Source organism: Chiloscyllium punctatum, chromosome 11 (genome assembly GCF_047496795.1).
Source record: "Chiloscyllium punctatum isolate Juve2018m chromosome 11, sChiPun1.3, whole genome shotgun sequence".
Lineage (NCBI taxonomy): Eukaryota > Metazoa > Chordata > Chondrichthyes > Orectolobiformes > Hemiscylliidae > Chiloscyllium > Chiloscyllium punctatum.
Window position 1 is genome coordinate 53,419,843 of NC_092749.1, and position 22,358 is coordinate 53,442,200.

General features: G+C 39.4%; 1 protein-coding gene across 1 annotated transcript in view; it reads right to left on the reverse strand.

The window, feature by feature from the left end:
- The window catches only part of vash2 (vasohibin 2), a 167,456-nt gene that overhangs the window by 132,408 nt on the left and 12,690 nt on the right, over positions 1-22,358 (reverse strand). The window contains exons 2-3 of the mRNA XM_072580806.1: positions 7,645-7,733; positions 5,627-5,683 (exon numbers count right to left, since the gene is read on the reverse strand). Coding sequence (XP_072436907.1) covers positions 5,627-5,683; positions 7,645-7,733 — 146 coding nt within the window. The remainder of the gene's footprint in view (positions 1-5,626; positions 5,684-7,644; positions 7,734-22,358) is intronic.

Consider the following 22,358-nt stretch of genomic DNA (forward strand, 5'->3'; position numbering starts at 1 on the left):
ATGCTGTACAGCTCTTTGGCTCTATGACACTGTACTAATTAATATCTTGCAAGATGGTGGACAGATATTTGGGCAGACAAGAGTAAAGTTGAGTTATTCACAATGAATTCCCAAACTCCAAAGCTGCTCTTCAAGTCAGTATTTATAGGTCAATGGTAATTCTAAAGAACTTAATGTTGAGTGACTCAACAGTGCCATGGGACAATATTTGGATTCTCACTTTTTGGATGTACTACATTGTCACTTAAATCAGCCCAAACCTGAATGTTGTTTATGTCTTTAGGTTCGAGTCCAAGTAACTTGTATGTCAACACAAATATAGAAGGCAATGCTAAACTCATGACTACATCAATTAATAAATTATCTAGTGAGAATGAGAAAAGTAGGCCTTTAAACCAAAAACTCCTGAAAAGCCAAAACGTACCATTTATGAAATTGTCAAGAAGAGCCCTCAATAAGTATCATAACTTTGACCCTGGCATCGTAACAGTTTCCAAAAAGCAATATGAACAATCAAGTTGTACACAATTGTCTGACAAAGCCACATCATAGGTTTCAGTAAGATGCAGTATCTGTTTTCAGTGTTTATTGTGAAGAGACATATAGACTCCAATGCAAAGGTGTTTGGCTAAGTATAAGAAACAGCTCAATTTTATTGTGACTATGGGCTGGATGACAGTGCCCCGCTGAGTACGCTTTCAGTAGGTGGGCCATAATATTGACTGAGTGGCTGGCCTATCACCTTCACACCTACCTCTGAGGCCATCCCCATAATCCCTAGAATTAGCAACCCACCCATCACATGTAAATAAAGGATCGGCTGAGTTTGCTGGTGTGGGCAGCTGAGCAGGCGAAGTCAGTGTTTCAGAGAAGTTTAGTTAATTGAGGGTAAAAGGGAAGATACTACCTTTATGGATGTACTAGGAAAACTCCTGCTGTAGACAGTATCCCACTTCCTTTCCACACATCAGTTATGAAAAACTGATGCCCTAATCCATGCCACCCCATTCCCTAAGCTTTACAAAGCTTCCCCAACCCAATAGTCTGGACTTGCTTCACTCCAGGATCCATTTATGTTGTTGTATTTGTGGGCCTGCAATAATCAGCAGCAGCATCCACTACTGAGCACAAGGCTTTGCTGGAACAGTCAGCCAATACTTGCACTATATGAACTAGAGTGCTTCAGCAAAGGGCTTACCATAACATTGAGGGCAATAGGCTTGATAGTAGCTCCTGAGCATAGGATCTCTTCCCCAGTGAGAGGTGCACATTTAGGCAGTTTAATCTACAGAACCAGAGAGGGCACAATGAAAATCCTTTCCACTGTAACAAATATAAAATCATCATTTTGGAATTCAGAAATTTGTTTTAAATAAAACAGATGGGTTTCAGTTTTGGAAAGGTAACTTTTTTTATGTAAAAGGTCAATATCATATAGACTTGCATAAAAGTCAATGTAAAGGTTGACCCTTTATTTCTGGCCAAAAGGTCTTGTATTTATCTCACGTAAAAGTTGACCCAACTATATCGCAGTATAAACCTCTTACAAAGGAAACTGTATATTTCCATTATCCCATTTGAAACAAAATTGCATTCTTTCATTCATACCGGTAATTCAACTCATCGCTCTTTCTTTACTATATTGCGTCTCTATTCATTTATTCATAACTCTACTTAGCCCACTTGGCTTACTACAGCATATCTTGGTTCATTCATTCAGACCAGCACTAAGTCTATTGGTACTTATTGCACTTTGTTCACTATACATCCAAAAGTTAATATCATTAAAAAGTTAATCATTTTAATTGTGCCATTATATCGGAATAAAAGTGAGATATATTCGCTACATATATCTTTAATTCTTTGACTAATTTGTTAATGTTGCTGAGATTCATTACAAACTAAAGTCAATGGATGGGAAATGGAAGAATTTGGCAGGAAAGTTCAAAATCCTTATACATTTAGAATTTAATAAGTGTTTCATTTTAAGTGTACCATTATACCAGGCCATGACGATGTTGAATAGTGTGATTTTGCAGGATTTCAATGAATCTTTGACATGTTAAATTTTCGTACCGGTATGTATAAATAAAAGTTACTACCAGTAATTTATTCTTGTTTCTCTTGCTTTTATCCAGTAATTACCTCAAAACTAGTGCCCATGCAATAGTTGATCTTATAAATTGAACCTTTTAAAATAATCGAATTTACAGGAGTATATACAGTAAGTCATTTGAAAAAGTGACCTAAATACATTATTTCTGAGAAAGCATGTAACTTAATAAGTATCTAGCCGGATACCTGTGGGGTTAATTGATTAAGTGATTCAATTGATGGCCTATGACATGCAGAAAAACAAATGTTTTGGGGTTTCTGGTAAATTAGTTTGTTTAGTTCAGCAGAACCTGGTTTCTGTTTCATGCTAACAGATGAACAGTTTCAGCTTATTTCACCCTTCTTCAACAGAAGGACTTTTTAAACTAAAACTGTTCAAGTTCTCAGCATAGAGAAAAAATTGTAAAGCTGTTTCGAGTTTTCCTGCTGACAGAGTCAGTTAAGTAAGAAATGAAAGAGTGAAGATAGGAGTATATTTCTCTGGGACTGAGTACATGAGGAACATATTGCTGGAGTGGATCTAAGGTTCTGATGATTATGTTAAGATCTCTTCAAATTGACTTACATAGCTTTGATTTTTTATTCCTTGGATGAAGTGAACTTCAGTATTTGTGTTAGAAGAACCTCGCTCAGTAGCTAACCTGGGAAAAGTAAAGTTGCCATAGTCCTACCAAACCATAGGGCTTCCCTCCCATTGGAGAGAGGTGGCTGGTGATGGTTTATCCTGAGGGTCAGCATACCTCAGGTGAGGGGAAAGGTTGGGAAGGAAAGTCTTTCATGGTAACCTCAGTTTGTGTGGCAATTGAACTCTTGATGTTGACATTACTCTGTATGTGACTAACCACCATGTTAATGAACTGCAAATATTGAACTTATGATCTATCAAACCAGGTTTCATTTTGGGATTGGATGTGTCCAGAAAGTCTCATCTTGGCGTGGAGGTCTCATCTTGGCGTGGAGGTCTCATCTTGGCGTGGAGATCTCATCCTTATTTCAGAGATGGCTCCTGGGTCTTCCAATGGCCCAGTGTGGAGATCTAGTCCCAGCGTTGCATTCTTGACCCAGCCCTGTGTGGCAGTTTCCAATGTACTCTAAACCCAGGAGCAGTTATTCAAACTGTGATGAACTTCTATGTTTTTTGCTTCTTATTTATGGCTCTGTCATTAATCGAAGTGCCATGGAATGATAACTTATAAAACTTTTTACTATTGTTTTTGGAAAATAAATTGCTATTCTATTCTTTGCTAACCTATTCTATTCTGTCAGCTGGGATCAGTGCAACAAAAAGTAGTGTTACAGTTTGGTATGAACACCACACTGGAGTTAAATCTGAATCTATATCGACTTCAATGCTCAAAAGAATGTTGAAAATAGGGAGAGGACAAATAGGGTTAGGGAGCAGTGGTGGGACTGACTGGATTATTTTCAAAAGAACTGATATAAACTTGATGGATCAAATGGCCTCCTTCTATGCTGTACTACCAACATGCATGCTGAAGGTGCTCAACAGAAGCTGCCAAGGGTTAAAACTGGAGACTGGAGTTTAAGGGATAAACAGGGGAAGCTCCAGGCTCACTTCCTCTCATTGACCCAGTTGCTCAGTGCTGGACATGTCTTTACATTAGCTGTCCAAGCAATTTTCCACTGGTCACATACCTGGTAGTTTGTCTATCAAAGGGAGAGCCACACAACTGACAGTTTGAACCCAGAGGCCAGAGGCCAAGCAGCATTTCAACAATGTTAGCCCTCATCGGAGGCTGAAGCTTATTTTGCTGCACTCTCATCAACATTGTACATACCTGGATCTAAGTGGTTTTGCTACTTCAAGTGGATGAATTATAATTTCCACAATACACCAGTGGCTCCTGATCTTGTCACTCTGATGTGCTAAAACACCAGAAGGAAGCTCAAGTGCAACGATCTTCAACTGAGTTTAACACGAACAGGGAGGGAAGTGTTAGCAATAATAAGTTATTGCACACTATGCGTGACAATCACCATTTGCTACATTCCCCTCACTATAAAACAGGCGAGCACTGGGATAGGCAGGTAGGCGACACCCAGCCCCCTCACAGGCACTTTTTAAAGCTACAAGCAACCAAACAAATAAAAATAAGCACAGGGACAGTGGAGAGGGAGGTGACATTTACTTTGGGCTTTGGAACATAACAGAACTTCTCTGTGTAGAGTGTGAAATGAATTGCCAATTCACTAATGCCTGCTTGTTTGTCACATCTCAAACTCAATTTTATTGTCAACAGTGCCTTGCTGCATTCTGGGGTGTTAATAAACAATGAAACGAACAACAATACTGAATAATCCAACAAATGTGAAAAGGTTCTGGCGATGTTTCTGAACTTGCTTTTAAACTTAGCTATATGTTTGTCAAGTTGTTTGAATAAAGTTTCAACTTTGCAACTTCTGCACCCCAACTCTGCTCCCACCATCCCAGAATGGAAACATGCTCAGACTGGGGATTACTTAGGTGTAATCATCTGGAAGAGAGAACAACTCAACTCTGTTCTATTTCCAACACCTCTCCTTCAGTCTTTCCTACTGATTCATTACAGTTTCTTCATTACAATTCTTAGTGTTGAACACCAAAGGGCAAAGAAAATTTACAGCCCAGGAACCGGCCTGTCGGTCCTCCAAGCCTGAGCTGATCCAAATCTATTGTCTAAACCTGTCGGTCAATTCCTGAGCATTTGTATCCCTCTGCTCCCCACCTACACATGCATCTGTCCAAATGCATCTTAAATGAATCTACCGTGCTTGCCTCTACCACCTTTGCTGGCAACACATTCCAAATTACCACCACTCTCTGTGTGAAGTACTTGCCGCGTGTATCCCCCTTAAACTTTCCACCTCTCACCTTGAAAGCGTGACCTCTCGTTATTGAATCCTTCACCCTGGGAAAATGCTTGTCTCTATCCACCCTGTCTATACCCTTCATGATTTTGTAAACCTCAATCAGGTCCCCCCTCAATCACCTTTTTTTCTAGTGAAAATAAACCTAACCTGCTCAACCTCTCTCCATAGCTAGCACCTTCCATACCAGGCAACATCCTTGTAAACCTTCTCTGCACCCTCTCTAAAGTGTCCACATTCTTTTGATAATGTGACGACTAGAACTGTACACAGTATTCTGTACCAGTAGGCCCTTAGTGTCTTGAACCTGTTCAGCCATTCACTTGGTTCATAGCTGATCTGCATCTGACTGCATTAGTTCCATAACTCTCAATAACTTTAATCAAATCTAAATTAATCAATCTCTCAAATTTTCAAGTGAGCTTGGCCTGATTTTTGACTAAGCTAGGCTTGGATTGTCATCAACAACAGGACAATATATGAAAAACAGGTTTGTATTCATATAATTCTGATTCAATCCATTTTATTTTTACCCAGGACAAATCAACAGTAATCATTGTATATATTCTCCAAAAGTTTTGCCATGCCTAAAATTACACTGAAATGTGACTAGACTTCCTAGCAGTGCAAAATTGTTACTTACCAACTCAAAGGTCTGATTTTCTTAATCTCAAAGAACTGGGTTCCAGTGTGATTGTATCTTTCATTCATTAAGCTAAGGAAATGTCTTAGATGGAGACTACCTTCAATAGCTTCTCACCATCCCATGGCCTCTCTTACAAATTACATTACAGTCTTTAGCAAATATTAATTCAATCAGAATTTCAAACAAAAAGGATACTGCAGAATAACAAAAAAATTGAAACAGCAGTATAAGAGATTCCTGGGATCATGATTGGCAGAACAGGAACGTACAGAAAAGTTAGCCAAGATTGTGAAAAATCTGTCATGGTCTGTTCAGCATTTTAAAAACTGCTTACTGTGAAAACAAATATGCAGTTACAATCCGAATATTAAAATACAGCCTGGTATTGAACCTGTAGCTTTAAGTCTGAAGCATTGGTATTTAAATCTCTCAGCTCACTTTACAAAGAGGTTTGTTGTTGCTGAATACTGATGAACAAGATCCTTGGTAACAGCGGCTTAAACTGGGAAGGAGGAAATGATCAAACTTAATACAACCCAGCTTGCCTATCGGCCCCAACAAAACTAGTTATCCACAAAACTTCTTGTTCTCTTTGTGCTCTGTACTGAAGGAAATTGTACAAAAGGATTGTTTTTGTGAGATCATGGAGAGAGGAAGAAAGGACATTGGTAATTGACAAATCAGTGAAATTGAAATTTTGAATAAAATCTAAATTAATTTGAAAGAGGACATGAAATGAGCAAATAATCAGCAGAAACTTGCAAAGAACACAAAGCACACCACATTATATTCCTTTGAATGAATAGTTAAATTTATTAACAAGCTAGTGTGTAAGTTGTAAATCACACACCAGGTAATAGTCCAACAGGTTTATTTGGAAGCACAAGCCGCTCCTTCAACAGTTAGTGCTTCTAAATAAACCTGCTGGACTATAACCGGGTGTTGTGTGATTTTTAACTTTCTACACCACAGTCCAACACTGGCATCTCCAAACTAGTGTGTAAGTAACCTTCTAATTTAATAAAGTTGCCAATAAATAATATACATTAAATCTACCCAACACTGAAGGCATAGTAACTCAATCACATCTTTCCATTAGTAGTTAGAATATAAATACCAGAAGTTTACAGAGTTGCTGGTTATCAACACCAATGATCCTTTCAATGATATTCTATGCTTAAAATCTAATAATAATATAAACTTTATAATTAATAATTAACAACTTGTATTTATTTGGCACTGTTAACATAATGAAACATCTCAATGTCACAAAGGCATTGTAAGACAAAATATGATACTGGGCCACATAACTCGATATTAGGTCAGCTTACCAAAAGATTAGTGAATGAGGTGAGTTTTATGGAGCATTTTAAAAAGGAGTGGGAGTTAGAGAAACAGAAAGATGTAGCAAGGAAATTTCAGGGCTTGTGTCCAAGGCATTTGGAAACATGGTTACCAATGGGGAAGCAATTGTGATTGAGGATGTATAACAGACTAGAATTAGAGAGGACCACAGGCATCGTGTGAGGTTGGTGGGGCTGGTGCCGAGAGGGGGAGGGAGGGGCAAGGCATGTAGGGACCTGAAAACAAGGATGCTCCCGATTGGGAGTCAATGTAAATCAGTGAGCACAGATGTAATAGGTGAATGAGACAAGGCTCAAATCACACAGATAAAACAGATGCTTTTAATCACGTAGATTTGTGGAACAGTTATTACAGAATTCAACAATTTCATTATTCATGGCTTGCAATGACATGAAAAGAAGTTTGAGAGATATTCAATTTTAGTAATTAGTGATTGAATGTACCCTAGCTTAAAATGCCAGTAGTATAGACAAAGACAGTGATCATAATTAGGTTGGAATAAAGTTATTAAATAATGACTGGACCATGCAATTATAGTTAGAGACCTGCATCAAATCTAACCCCCAGAAAAGCCTTGTGTATGGACGCCACAAATTATATTTTTTACTGACACTAATGAGATTTTTAAAAGTTTAAAGTAGAAAGGATACTGCAGCAGCTTCATGTAGCCTTGTATTGTGCGCAGCCATTCTGGAATTGACATGGATGGCTTGTATTTTGGCAGTGATGGAACTGGAGGCTGAATGAACACAAAGGACACAATGTTATAATGGAGATACACATCTTGATATTATGTGCAATCCCCACAGCAGAATATCTGGCCATCAATGACTTATTATGAAATACATTTCTACATACTAATTGCTAGGAATCATGAAGTACAAAACAATGCTGCCAAAGTGTAAAAACAGAAACCCAATGAAAGAAGCAAGCAAATTAAAGATCCTGCAATGCTAGAAATCTGAAATAAAAACAGAAAATGTTGGAAATAGCTGTGCAGCAGTATCTGCAAACAAGGAAACACAGATAACGTTTCAAGTTGATCATTCATTGCTGGAACAAGAAGAGGTTACAGAGATATAGCAGGTTTTTAGCAAACACAGGCAGATGAAGGAGCCTATAAACCAAAGGACAATCTATGGTTCTTATAAAGTAGGTTGCAAATCAATATGGTACAAATAGATTTACTACCACCAATGCTCCTTGCTAATGTTAGGTTACTGATACCAAGGAACAAAGGATGTCCAAGTGACATCTTTGGCAGAGGATAGGCTCTATCTTGATGAACAGTAAATGTTTATAGCATAATACTTACAAACTAGTTCCATTATAGTTGGAGATACATGACTGCTTCACATCATGCTCAACCTTAGGAGTAAGCTAAAGTACGAATGTGAGCTGTGCTGTTAAGCACAAAAAAATAGTCATTGACACACTATACACACATGAAGAGCAGGTTAGCTCATTACAAGAAAAGTCCTTGTATCCCAATGGACAGAGAATATCTTGTGATATCAGTTAACATTTTCACATACTAACTGCTTCATATATCTCCAAAGTATTTTTTCGGTTATTAGATTCTTCACATAATTGTTTGAAATCATGAAAGTAGGTTTATCACTATCCTGAACCCACTTCTACCACCAAGTCTTTGAGTTTATAAATGACTGACAAGTCTGTTGGATTGAAACTCTTTTTATTTGAAGAAATATTCAGGTCCCATACATTGCCACAATGCAATCTTGGTAGAGTTTTGATTTCCCTCAATTATCCTTGCTGATGACATTTTCTGGAATTGATGCTGCTCTTGAATATTTGTATCTGTTGGAGGATCTATATTTTCCCTCAGGTTAGGCCAGAGAATATGGTTGTGTATCTAAAAGAATGAACTTTCCCCATCTGACACGGTTATAAGGTATACCTCACTTATGATCCATTCATTCCAGTTTGTATATTTTTGGTTGACATTAAACTTGATAAAGTGACAATCATAGAGTAAAGCCAACCTGCTGTTTTGATGTTGCTTCTTCAAAAACAGTTGAATTCACCCTATTCAGGGTTTACCCCTGTGCCCTGATTGACATATTGTCAAGGGTATTCCATGATCAGATCTTGTAATTGCAAGTTGGAAGGCAACTGAACAATTGTTCCAAACCTGTGAAATATCAGTAATATTGTCTGATCTGTCAAATCGTAGAGTTGTCAAATACCATAAGTAATTAATCTTGAGTGGCTTTTTTTCCTCAGTCTCAACAAACATTCTTCTGGGATCTGTGAAGTCTTTATGTTGAGTGACGGTACATTTATCATTGTTGTTTGGCTTCCTACCTGGTTGAGGTTTTTCAGTGTACTATACAATTTTAAGAGTGAACCATGTATTTCTGCCCAGAATGGAGAAATGCTGGTTTCTGCATAAGTGCACCTGTATCACATAGCATTTGTCCCTGAATTCCTTCAAGTCATATTCTACCCCCTCTATGCAAATTTCTCTCAGACAGTTACAGCTTCATTCTACTGAACTATGGAATTTTCTCAGAGACAGTAGAATCACTTACCCCAGTGTCAAGTTTGAAAGTGGTTGGATAACAGATAACCAGTACGATCAGGATCATATCTGGTTCACACGGAGCATGTATCACTCTTCAGAAAGGTTGATTCATATCTAATGAAGGTACGTCCTGGTATTATGGGCTTTCTTTCAAAGATGTTTACTGTGAAATGTTAATCCCTGTGTCTCTGTTTTCTTTTTAATTCTACATCTGGAAGAGTAACTTCTAGAATCAAAGGATTTAAAGTTATTTTGTGTTGGTCTATCATATGATGTTTTGCTGTTTTGGTACTTTAGTAAGTTGACAAGGTCTGATGAGCTTTGAACTAGGTTAGCTTGCTGCTACCATTGTTTCTTTGATTGGTGTTTGAATTTAGACATTTAGCACTGCCTGGATAGCTCTTTCCAATGTGAAATACTCTTTTGATTATAACATTTGAAAGTGAGATGAATCAGAAATTCTAACAATAACTCTGTCTTGAATTAGTTCAGGTTGCAGATAACAAAAGCCTGGCAACGTACTGATTATTATTATTCGCTATCAAAGATTCTCCTGATCATCTTACTCTCTCCATTATACAACTGGCACTTGATGTAAAGTAATTGTCAAATGCTCTTACAAAATTATCAAAAAGACATCTGTCACTTTTACATTATTTAAACCATCATCTGCAAACAGCCCTTGAGCATAAAGAAATGTATTCACTTGTACTTCTGGGAATTTTTAGCGTAATCCTGAAGCAATTTTACATTGCATGAATAGTATCATCTGTATAATCCAATCCAATTCTCTGTCTGAAAGATTTGGGGATTTTAAAAATGTTTGGAGGTGTAATATCTTTCTTTTTTTCTCACCATATTTAACCGTTGTTGCTAGACTTCAGTGTATCACTTCAGAATTGTGGCTGGGATTTTTCAACTTTTTTATGGTTTTTACTGTTCAGTGTTTTAAAATCAATCACTTCAATTGAATTAAATGTGTCTTCTACAGCACATTTTCTAGAAGTTGTAATTATTTCTTCATGAAATAAAGATGAATTGCTAATTAAATCATTTTTCATAACAGCTTTGTTGTTAATATTTGTAGGAGGAAGTGAGGACTGCAGATGCTGGAGATCAGAGCTGAAAATGTGTTGTTGGAAAAGCGCAGCTGGTCAGGCAGCATCCAAGGGGCAGGAGAATCAATGTTTCGGGCATGACCCCTTCTTCAGGATTGAGGAAAGTGTGCCAAGCAGGCTAAGATAAAAGGTAGGGAGGAGGGACTTGGGGGAGGGGCGTTGGAAATGTGATAGGTGGAAGGAAGTTAAGGTGAGGGTGATAGGCCGGAGTGGGGGTGGGCGCGGAGAGGTCAGTAAGAAGATTGCAGGTTAGGAAGGTGGTGCTGAGTTCGAGGGTTGGGACTGAGACAAGGTGGGGGGAGGGGAAATGAGGAAACTGGAGAAATCTGAGTTCATCCCTTGTGGTTGGAAGGTTAGAACGTGGCTGAAGAGTTTCTGGGCAGAGGAGATTAATATTTGTAACTTGTATCTTAGATTAGATTAGATTCCCTACAATGTGGAAACAGGCCCTTCAACCTAACCTGTCCACATCGACCCTCCGAAGAGTAACCCACCCTGACCCATTTCCCTCTGACTAATGCATTTAACACTATGGGCAATTTAGCATGGTCAATTGACCTGACCTGCACATCTGTGGACTGTGGGAGGAAACCGGCGCACCCGGAGGAAACCCACGCAGACACGGTTAGAATGTGCAAACTCCACACAGACATCGCCTTTTGATAAATTTCCTAAATTTCTGTAATTAAATCTGAAACAGTTCTATGTGTTTCAGAATTATCCTCGTTATGCTGTAATGCACTAGTTGGTCTGTTGGCCAATTGTACTAAAAGTTGTGATGTTGATTTTCTACATTCAATGAGAGCTATTAGCACCGAAAATCAGATGAGTGTCAGAAAGACCAGGTTGTTGCAGCAACAGCAGCAGAATTGCTGTAAAGTCTCAACTTGTTGTCACAGATATTCCTCCACCGTCTTAATCTTTCTCCCTGTCCATCTGGAAGATTAATTCAAGTCTGCTCCATTTTTTTCAAATGCTGATTGAAAAGAGCCCTCAGTTGGGAGGACCAAATGAGGTACTCCTTTCCCAACTTTCCACACTTCAGTAATTTTTAAAATGTTTTATTTTTTGTTTCCCTAAACCACTCCAGTACTTGATACTTCTCCAAGTGCAGTACATCTTGGGTTGGCACGGTGACTCAGTAGTTAGCACTGCTGCTTCACAGTACAAGGGACCTGGGTTCAATCCCATCTTCAGGCAACTGTGTGGAGTTTGTACATTCTCCCCATGTCTGCGCAGGTTTCGTCTGTGTGCTCCAGTTTCCTTCCACAGTCCACAGATGTGCAGGCGAGGTAGATTAGCCTTGGGAAATGCAGATTTACAGGGATCAGTTGGAGAATGGATCTGGGTGGGATGCTCTTCAGAGAGTTAATGGGTCAAATAGCCTGCTGCCACACTGTAGGAGTTCTATGGTTCACTAATAGTTAATGCAATTAGCAAGTTTTGAGAAGATTTGTAGCTCAGGTTGAGATTTTAGATGTAAGTTAGCTCACTGAGCTGGAAGGTTTGTTTTCAGGCGTTTCATCACCATACTAGGTAACATCATCAGTGAGCCTCTGGTTCAGCACTGGTGGTATGGGCCACTTTTTACTTATGTATTAAGGTTTCCTTGGGTTGGTGATGTCACTTTCTGTGGTGATTTTCTGTTTTTTTTTCTCAGGGGTTGTAAATAGGATCGAAGCCAATGTGTTTGTTGATAGAGTTCTGGTTGGAGTAACATACTTCTCGAAAATCTTGCATGTGTCCCTGTTTGGCTTGTCCTGTTAATGCAGTGTTAAGAAATAGAAAATTCTTACTGGGTGACAAATATTTCATTGGTCTAATCATCGGATGAATTTGGTGTATTGCACTCCATTTTGGAAAGCTCCAGTGAAGCATTGCACTAAAGTGGTTTGCTGTTCCTTTACTCGGTAGCTGAATTTTAATTAGCCTAATCAACTCAGGTGATTATGACAATCATTTTGGTGGATCACATTCCACATCATAAAACTCCAGCCGGGCTCCACAAAGAATATGATTCATACCTGACACATGGGAAGGAGTTTGTGGTCAGTCACCTCAGTAGGAGGTCCTCAGGGTACTGTCCTGGGCCCAACCATCTTTAACTGCTTTATCAATGGCCTTCCCTCTGTCATAAGCTCAGACAGGAATGTTCACTGAAGATTGTACAACAATCAGCAATCCTCAGATACCAAATCAAATGCAACAAGATCCGAACAATGTTCAGGCTTCAGCTGACAAGTGGCAAGTAATGTTTGTGTCACAAAAATGCATGGCAATGATTATCCTGAAGAAGGGCGCTTATGCCCGAAAAGTCAATTCTCCTGCTCCTTGGATACTGCCTGACCTGCTGTGATTTTCCAGCAACACATTTTTCAGCTCTGATCTCCAGCATCTGCAGTCCTCACTTTCTCCTGGCAATGACCATCTCCAAAAAGAGACAATTTAACCAACACCCCTTAACATTCAACAGTGTCACCATCATTGAATCCCCTACCAACAACATCCTTGGGGTTACCATTAACTAGAAACTCAACTGAGCTCGCTACATTAAACAGACTGTCTACAAGAAGGCCAAAGGCTAGCAATTCTGTGGTGGGTAACTCACCTCCTGAATCCCCAAAACCTATCCCCTTTCACAAGGCACAAGTGTGTTGGAATACTCCCCATTTATTGAACGAATGCTGCTCCAACAATACGCAAGATGTTTGAAACCAATCTGGACAAAGCAGTCTGATTGATTGGCACCACATCCACAAGTATCCACTCCCTCCACCACCGATGCTCAGTAGCAGCAGTGTGTACTGCTACAAGTTGCACTGCACAAATGCACCAAAGATCCTCAGATAGCACCTTCCAAATCCATGACCACTAGAAGGGCAAAGGCAGCAAATAAATGGGAACACCATCACCTGCACATTCCCCTCCAAGCCACTCACCATCCTGACTTGGAAATATATTGCTGTTCCTTCACTGTCGCTGGGTCAAAATCTTGGAATTCCCTCTACAAGGGCATTGTAGGTTGACCCACAGCAGGTGAACTGCAGTGGTCCAAGAAAACAGCTCACTACCAGTCAGTCAGACTGGCAATAAATACTGGCCAGCCAGTGACGTCCATGTCCCATGAGTGAACATAAAAAAAACCTTGTCCATCAATAATTAGATTTAAATATCGCTGAAATTTTCTAAATGAAGAAATACTGCAATTTAATGTTTTGTACAAAAACCCATTTTATCCAGACCATTTCCGTCTTCTGCATGATTTTCGTATACTGTTGAGAACTATGGAAGATTACTCTGCTTCTTCTGAGCTTTTACACCAATTTGCTGTTTTTTAAAAAATGGTGTCACACTGAGTAAGCTTCTTAAAGAAATGTTTTCAGTTGAATAATCAAAATATTTTCCTTTCAAAACAATGTTTATAATAACTCTTCAATTTTTCCATGCTTATTGCTTGATTTTTACTGTTAGTTCTCCATTTTTTTAAAATCAGCATTCTTTTCTTTCAAAAAAAGATTCTCAGGTTTTTCCAGTATTTTTAAGTAATTGCTTCTTTGAGATTCAGCTTGGTCCTCACATGAATTTTCATTGATTCCAGCTACTACAGGCAGGCCTAGTACTGCCATGACTCCTGCAACCTTTTCATGCTGGCTGCTGAATATTGAAAAGTACACTCTCTCAGTTTTCTAATATGAATTTTTTCTTTATTCTTCTCCTCAGAAGGTTGTCGTTTTGTAGAACTGAAGATTGTTTCAGGCTGTGTCCATTAATTCAGGCTGTGCAATTTAATTAAATCTTCAAATACTTCTGCTGCTATCTCACAAGAGACATAGGATCCCACCACTGCTTACAAGCTTATAATGTCAGGTGCCAGCAAATCGATATATTAGGAGTAGATGCACTGCCACTAATTCTTCGTTTTGGTACTAGTTGAGCTAATGATATCAAGTAGCCACATAATACGACAAAAGACAGACTAAATCTGAACAACAATGAATGATAATTACATATTATTTAATTGCAAGTTACTTTATGTCCAGGAAAGAAATAGAGAGCTTAGTGGCACAATGTAAAGACAACAATCTCTTCCTCAACATCAGCAAAACAAAGAAACTGGTCATCAACTTAACAGAGCAGAGTGGACGACACGCCCCTGTCTGTGTCAATGGTGTTGAGGTGGAAGTGGCCAAGAGCTTCAGGTTCCTTGGAGTAAATATCACTAACAATCTGTCCTGGTCCATCATGTCGACACTACAGTCAAGAAAATATACTAATGTTTCTACTTCCTCACAAGGCTAAGGAAATTTGGCATGTTCACAATGTCTCTTACCAATTTTTAAAGATGCACCATAGAAAGCATGCTGTCCTGATGCATCACTGCTTGGCATGGCAACTGCTCTGCCCAAATCTGCAAAAAAATAAGAGTTGTGAACACAGCCCAGTCCATCATGAAAACCAGCCTTCCTTCCTTTGATTCTGTCTACACTTCCTGCTGCCTCAGGAAAGCTGCCAGCACAATTAAAGATCCACCCCACCCCGGTCATACCCTCTTCCACTGGGCAGAAGATATGAAAGTTTGAAAACATATACCAACAGACTTAAGAACAGTTTCCTCCTCTCTGTTATCAGACTTATGAATGGACATCTCAGGACTTAAGAGTTGATCTTTCTCTGCACCTTCTCTGTAGCTGTAACCTTATATTCTGCATTCTGTTCTATTACCCTGTTATATGTATGGAGGGTATGATGAGGGGAAACGTTGTTTGTTGCTGGAGTTAATAATTTTAAAAGACTCCCGCATGTCAGATGTAGATTTACTCTCAAACAGCCATCCCAATTTAACTCCTCCAGTTCCAAACCAATACTGCTGTAATTAACCTCCCCTCAATTTAACTCTATAGTGTTCAACAAGGCAGAAACATTTTACAATTGAACATATTCTTGACTGAAACAAACCAAAAGAAACAATTGTCAATCTGCCCCAAGCATCTAATTAGAGATGAACAAGAATGTGGTCTGTGTGGCCTTCAGTAAGGTGTTCAACAAGGTTCCACATGGCAGACTGATTAGCAAGGTTAGATCACATGGAATAAAGAAAGTAGACGCCATTTGGATACAGAACTGGCTCGACGTAGAAGACGTGGGGTGGTAGTGGAGGGTTGCTTTTCAGACTGAAGGCCTGAACTGTGACCATTGGAGTGCCACAAGGATCAGTGCTGGGTCCACTGCTTTTCGTCATTTATATAAAGGATTTGGATGTGAACATAGAAGGTATAGTTACTAAGTTTGTTGATGACACCAAAATTGGTGGTGTAGTGGACAGTCAAAAAGGTTACCTTCGACTTCAATGGGACCTTGATTAGATGGGCCAATGGGCTGAGGAGAGGCAGATGGAGTTTAATTTAGATAAATGTGAGTTGCTGCATTTTGGGAAAGCAAATCTTAGCAGGACTTGTACACTTAATGGGAAGGTCCTGGGGAGTGTTGCTGAACAAAGACATCTTGGAATGCAGGTTTATATTTCCTAGAAAATAGAGTACCTGGTAGATAGGATAGTGAGGAAGGCATTTGGTATACTTGCTTTATTGGTCAGTGCATTGAATATAGGAGCTGGGAGGTCACATTGAGGCTATACAGAACAATGGTTTGGCCACTTTTGGAATACTGCATTCAATTCTGGGTCTACTTGCTATAGGAAGAATGTTGTGAAACTCAAAAGGGTTCAGAAAAGAGTTACAAAGATGTGCCAGTGTTGGAGAGCTTGAGCTATAGGGAGAGGCTGAATAGGCTGGGGCTATTGTCCCTGAAATGTTGGAGGCTGAGGGGGTGACCTTATAGAGGTTTATAAAATCATGAGGGGCATGGATAGGATAAATGGACAAGGTCTTTTTCTCAGGGTGGGGGAGTCCAAAACTGGAGGCATAGGTTTAAGATGAGAGGGGAAAGATTTAAAAGGGACCTAAAGGGCAAATTTTTTTCATGCAGAGGGTGATGCATGTATGGAATGAGCTGCCAGAGGAAGTGGTGGAGGCTGGTAAAATGACAACATTTACAAAACATCTGATTGGGTATATGAATAGGAAGGGTTTAGAGGGATATGGGCCAAATGCTGGTAAATGGGACTAGATTAATTTTGGATATCTGGTCGGCATGGATGAATTGGACTGAAGCATCTGTTTCCATGCTGTATAATTCTGACTCTCTGACTCTCTCATGAAGAACAGCTTCTGCTGGAGCCTGTTGGAACTACATCTCTTGTCAGCACATAGACAAGAGATCTCTTGACATAGAACATTCAACCTCTTTGAAAGAGATTAGATAACTTTTTAATATATTCTTACCTGACACTTGTGTGCTGCAAGCAAGGCAAAATTTGTTGCCCATTCCCAATTGCCCTTTGAACTGAATGGCTTGATAGGCCATTTCAGAGAGCAGTTAAGCAGTAAATCAAGCACATTGCTGTGGGTCTGCATTCACATGCAGGCTAGACCAGGGAAGGATGGCAGATTTTCTTCCCTAAAGGACTGTAGTGAACCAAATGGGCATTTATAACAATTGACATGTAACGTTGCCATCATTAGATTAACTTTTAATTCCAGATTTTCCTGAATTCAAATTACATCACGATGGATTTGAACATGAACATAAACCCAGAGTTCAGTCATATTGTCCATTATGGCTATACCACTGCCTCCAAGAGAAACTATTCTAAATTGTTATACTTTAAATAGACACTTAGGGCAGATTTGCAATAGTTTCTTTTGATTTGTTTTAACCAAGAATGAAGTTGTTCTTTATTATGACTTTATTTTGAATCTTAGATCAATCAGAGAGTTTACTAGTTCCTGCAAGGGCTGCCTTAAGGTGGTATTATTTGTTTTGTGCCTTCACACACATCTTTTTCCCTTTGTAAATAGCAGGGAGATGTCAGAGGATTAACAGGCTGATTGTCAATCTATTGAACCTCATCATGAACGCTCCATCATTATGCAATAAGTCCTCGAGTGGGACCTGAACCTAAAGCTTCTAGCTCTGATGCGGGGTTGAAACTATCGCATCTGCTACTCAAAACGCAAGTATTCCAATAAAACCAGCCAAGTATTTATGAGGTTACTTGTTCAAATTTTAAAAAACCTAGACTTAATGGCAAGCAGAGTAAAAATGACATAATTAGCTATTACATTCAAGGGCCCTTCCTTAATGACTGAAAAATTGTCACAAATAAATTGTCGGTCCTAAAGGACTGGTGGTTGGTTTCCCATGTGTATCTCATGCTTTTGTGTTGGTGACAAAAGCGAATAAGTTAGACATTTTAACTTCTGGCAAACTTAATGTTATGCAAGTTCGAGTTGAGATGATACTGTGAGGGTATAAGCAACAGTCACCTTGGTAAACAGTACAGGGAAGCTGAGGATTTCTAACAGAAGCAGTCAAACCTGGAGTTGTGAAAAGGTTGGAGAATGGCAGCACAGTATGCTCAGCGGAGCAGGCAATGGTGGGAATTGAGGGAAATGCAAGTGCAATTATTGTGGCAGAGACTGGGCAAAGTAAGTAAGGTGGAGGCAATCAACAGTTTAGGTCTGGGCAGCAGTTTAGGTACATGCAGATCAATTCACATCATCATCAATTACATATTCAGAAGCAGAAAAAAAAACTTGAAAATATTTAACAAAATCTGAAAAGAACAGTTGGGAGTTTGGATTGTCCTGATTATTAAGTGTGCAGAAAGTCTTGAGGTCCAAGATTGGTATGAGACATCAGGGCAAGTGAATCTCTTTTCAAAGAGAGTGGGCCTATTTGGTAGTGGAAATCCTGAGTTAAGTGCAGGAGAACAATCATCATCTTACTTTTAGTGGCAAGTAAGCATGGATATATCAGGCGAGAACAGATCCTATGAGATTGCAATGTTACCACAGTTGAATAGCTTGATAGAACCTCCAGTGTCTGTGGAACAACAACAATCGCTACCATCATTCAGATAAAACTGGATATAAAGGAAGGAATTGGCGGAGGAGGAAGAAAGTATTGGGAACAAAATTAGATGTGTGAAGGTGGAGGTAGTGCACAGGCACTAATCACATGCACAAAGTGATGCAGGCAATACACAAACTTCATGCTAGCTGTAGCCAGCATCAAATCGATGCGGAGTGGCTGCATAGCTCAGCAGGGGCTCAGGCCAGCACCATATAAATTAGTTTGCACTACAGTATTTCTAGTGAGACAAATCCTTTTAAAGGCAAGGTGCATTCTGAGCAAATAGAAGACAAGACAAAGACTGGAGGAAGCAACCAAAAAGGTGCAAAGGTCAGGGAATGTACTGCAGGATTCTCAGATGCTGCACTAAAGGCCACAGCAGCCAGCAGCTGCTGAAAACAAAGCATTAAGGAAATAGTGGGAGCAGATGCCCATGGTAGTCAATGCCACCTGAGGCCCAGCTGCCCTGCAGTTGCCTTTGCCTAGTTTAGTACTCTAACAGAGTGCTTCCCCAATGGGTACACCTGCAAGGCAAGCACCAAGGACATAAACTGGGATAACTGCTACAGTTTTGTACTGTTTATTGTGTGTACAATTGATCAGATTCTGCACTGTGGGGGTAGTATGCTAACCATATGTACGTTCTATCTGGAAACACAAGAGAAACACAAGAGAAACTCAGCAGGTCTGGCAGCATCAGTGGAGAGACAAACAGAGTCAACTTTGAGTCTGAAATGACTCTCCTCACAGTAACAAACAAGGCTGTCTTAACATTTAGTACCTAGATTTCTAGACTTTGCCAAACATTTACAATCTCCTCCAATTACACACTACTAATGACAAATGAACAAGAACTGGTAGAAAGTGATAAACCAAATTAATGAAGATGCTTTTAATTTGTCATCAATGGTCAGGATTCCTCATGTCGCTGAGCATATGTAGTTCTGCACGTTTAATAAATTATGTTAAGTAAGTTGAAAGTGGCAAATGGTGAGTCACCTTAGGGTTAGGTGCTGACTGATGGCATGAACGGCCTACGCTGCAAATTTCCAATAGAGGCTTGGAACACCACCGTAATGGCCTAAACCCTGTGATGCAAAATGTGCCGCTCTGCTAGAAGTGGATAACAACAGCAAAGACACCATTTTTCCCTGCACTCACCACACCAAAACTGCTAGCTATACAGAGCCAAATTTGCAACTTCTTTGTTTGTAACTTATTTTATCTGCATAAAGATTTATAAACAATGTAGAAGTGCGTTCCACTTTGTAATACCTGTACAAACGATAAGTGTCATGTTACACTGAAAATACTTGGTATTGTAACTTTCCTCATCTCTTGATTAAACTCTGCTAGTGTTTCAGGATTGTTGAACAAAATCAAAATGTGAAGAAAAGCAATCCTTGTTCAACAAAGGATTGAAATTCATTTCTCTGAAGATGATTACAAAGTGGGGGTTGAAGTCAAAACAAATCATGTTCCTACACTCACTCAACATGGCTGAACTATCTGATTTTTTTTGCCTGGTAGTACTCATTATGAAGAGTGTCCCACAATAATATTTGAATGATCAGAAAACTCAGATGCTACTTAAATGATGATTCTTTACTCGATCATTACTGATGCTGAAATTATGTTTGTAGTATTCAGAGGATGTACGTTAGATATGTAACCATATCAGTTTGTTTTTATTCCACACAATCCAGTCATCTCATTTCTTTAAAAATGACTGATTTCCAGTAATTCCCCAAAAAATGCCCACATCTCATAGTAAATGTGGTTTCCACATCCAGAAAACCCTGAATTATTTCTCAATTAGACTGTAATGAATAGCTCCATAATCTAAAATGTGATCAAACGTTGCTAATCAATTCTGCTGTACAGTGCACAATGTTGACCCAATCTCTTTCCACGCTGCTGCTGCAGTAAAAATATATCCCAGATCAGTAGAAAGCTTGATAAATATCCAAGGTTCAGGCAGTCATACGTAACAGCATCTTACATAATCTTGCTCCCATTTACAGTTTCAGCAAGAAATTTATCTTTCAGTCAACTTATACTCCATTGTAAACAATATAAATTCATTCAGATAAAATAGCTCATTAGTCTAACTAGATAAGTAGCCTAAATAAACTGGAAGGAAAAATAATTGGCTGCTAAAGAAATGCATCCAGAGGGTGAAATCATCCCAGGTCACAGTAGACAAGGAAAGTGGATGGTCATTGGGACAGACAGATACCCGACACCTTTCTATTTCCACTGAAGAAAGTTCTGGGCAGGAATCCACAAGCAACCTTTCCAGTATTCCACCTCCAGATCTAATCCTCAAGTGAACAATTAATAGCTACTCAAGGATTGCTTGGAGCTGACCTCCTCTTGAGCTCCAATTTCCTCAGCCCAAGTAGGGTAACTGAAAGGTGGCAAGAATGAACGTAATCTTGCAAAAGCTACATGTCAGTTGGAGATGGGGTGGTCCCTTAATCTGTGCTAACATATGCATGATTGAGAGCATGGACATCAGACAAAGAGTGTTCCCTTCCTCACCCGACTTCTGACATTCTTCCCACCCTGTCTCCCTCCAGGGCTAACCCATCTCCGTATTTGGATGCTGCTCCGGGAATCTTGGGGATACTGCACCAGCAGCAGCCAGAACTTCCTTCGTCGTTCTGTTCAGATGGAAAGGTTTGTCAAGAAAAGACTTATGACTGACATATACTGGTGTAACCCTTCTTGTATGTGCCAGTACATTAACTACTAAGTGTTCCTGGTTTTTCTTGCTGGATGGTGTGTTCTGGAACTATCAGCAACTCCAGGCAGCAGGGCATTCTATCCCAAGGACCTCAGTTAGCAGGAAGATCCACTGGTGTCCAACAAGTGCCTACAAGGATCTGACGGACACGGGATCCTGCAGATCTGCTGACTAGGAGTGAACGAGGGTGTGTTGATGATTTGTAGGCAGCACATGAGACACCGACCTAACAAAAATGATTCCACCCATAGTGGGAATTGTTCAAATAGAACATGGTCAGGATACATAAAGGAATCATTCCCACAACTAACAGAGAAGCTACAGCAAAGGTTAGAATTCCTTAAATGGTAGTGTTTTTAAAATAATAAAAATTTAAAATGTGATTCAAAAAAGAAAGGGAGGATGTGTGACAAATCTAAAGCTGACAATGCTAAGGAAAATCGACTGGAATATATTAAAATATACAGAAACACAGAAACATTAATGAGGGGCATTAAGAAACAAGGTGTAATGAAGAGGGTGCCATCTGGAAAGGATCAATGCAATAGCTAGCTGGCATTTTTTTTCAGAAGCAGAGTTCCGTCTCAAACCCTTTCTATGCCACTCTCAGACAGGCTCTACAGTTCTCCAAAAACAAGTAACAGTTCTTCAAGGAAAATTCAGACCAAAAGGAAGATAACATGGAGCTTCTGAGCATTTTTAAAATAATTTCATATGAAACATTCTTGGGCTTCCACGACATTCTTCCTCATGTCAGTGACCTGGACTGGCAGCTTAACTTTGAGCTAGATGCAACCTCCAGAGACAGACAAATGCATCTTCGGAATTTCTAAATCAAAGTCAGTGTCAAATACACATTCCACTGCCATGTTCCCTTGTTACTAGCTTGAATGAGTGTAGATTCACATATCATCCAGGTCTTGCACTCTGAATGAATGCCTTGCCAAGGACAATCAGATTTGATAAACTGTCAAC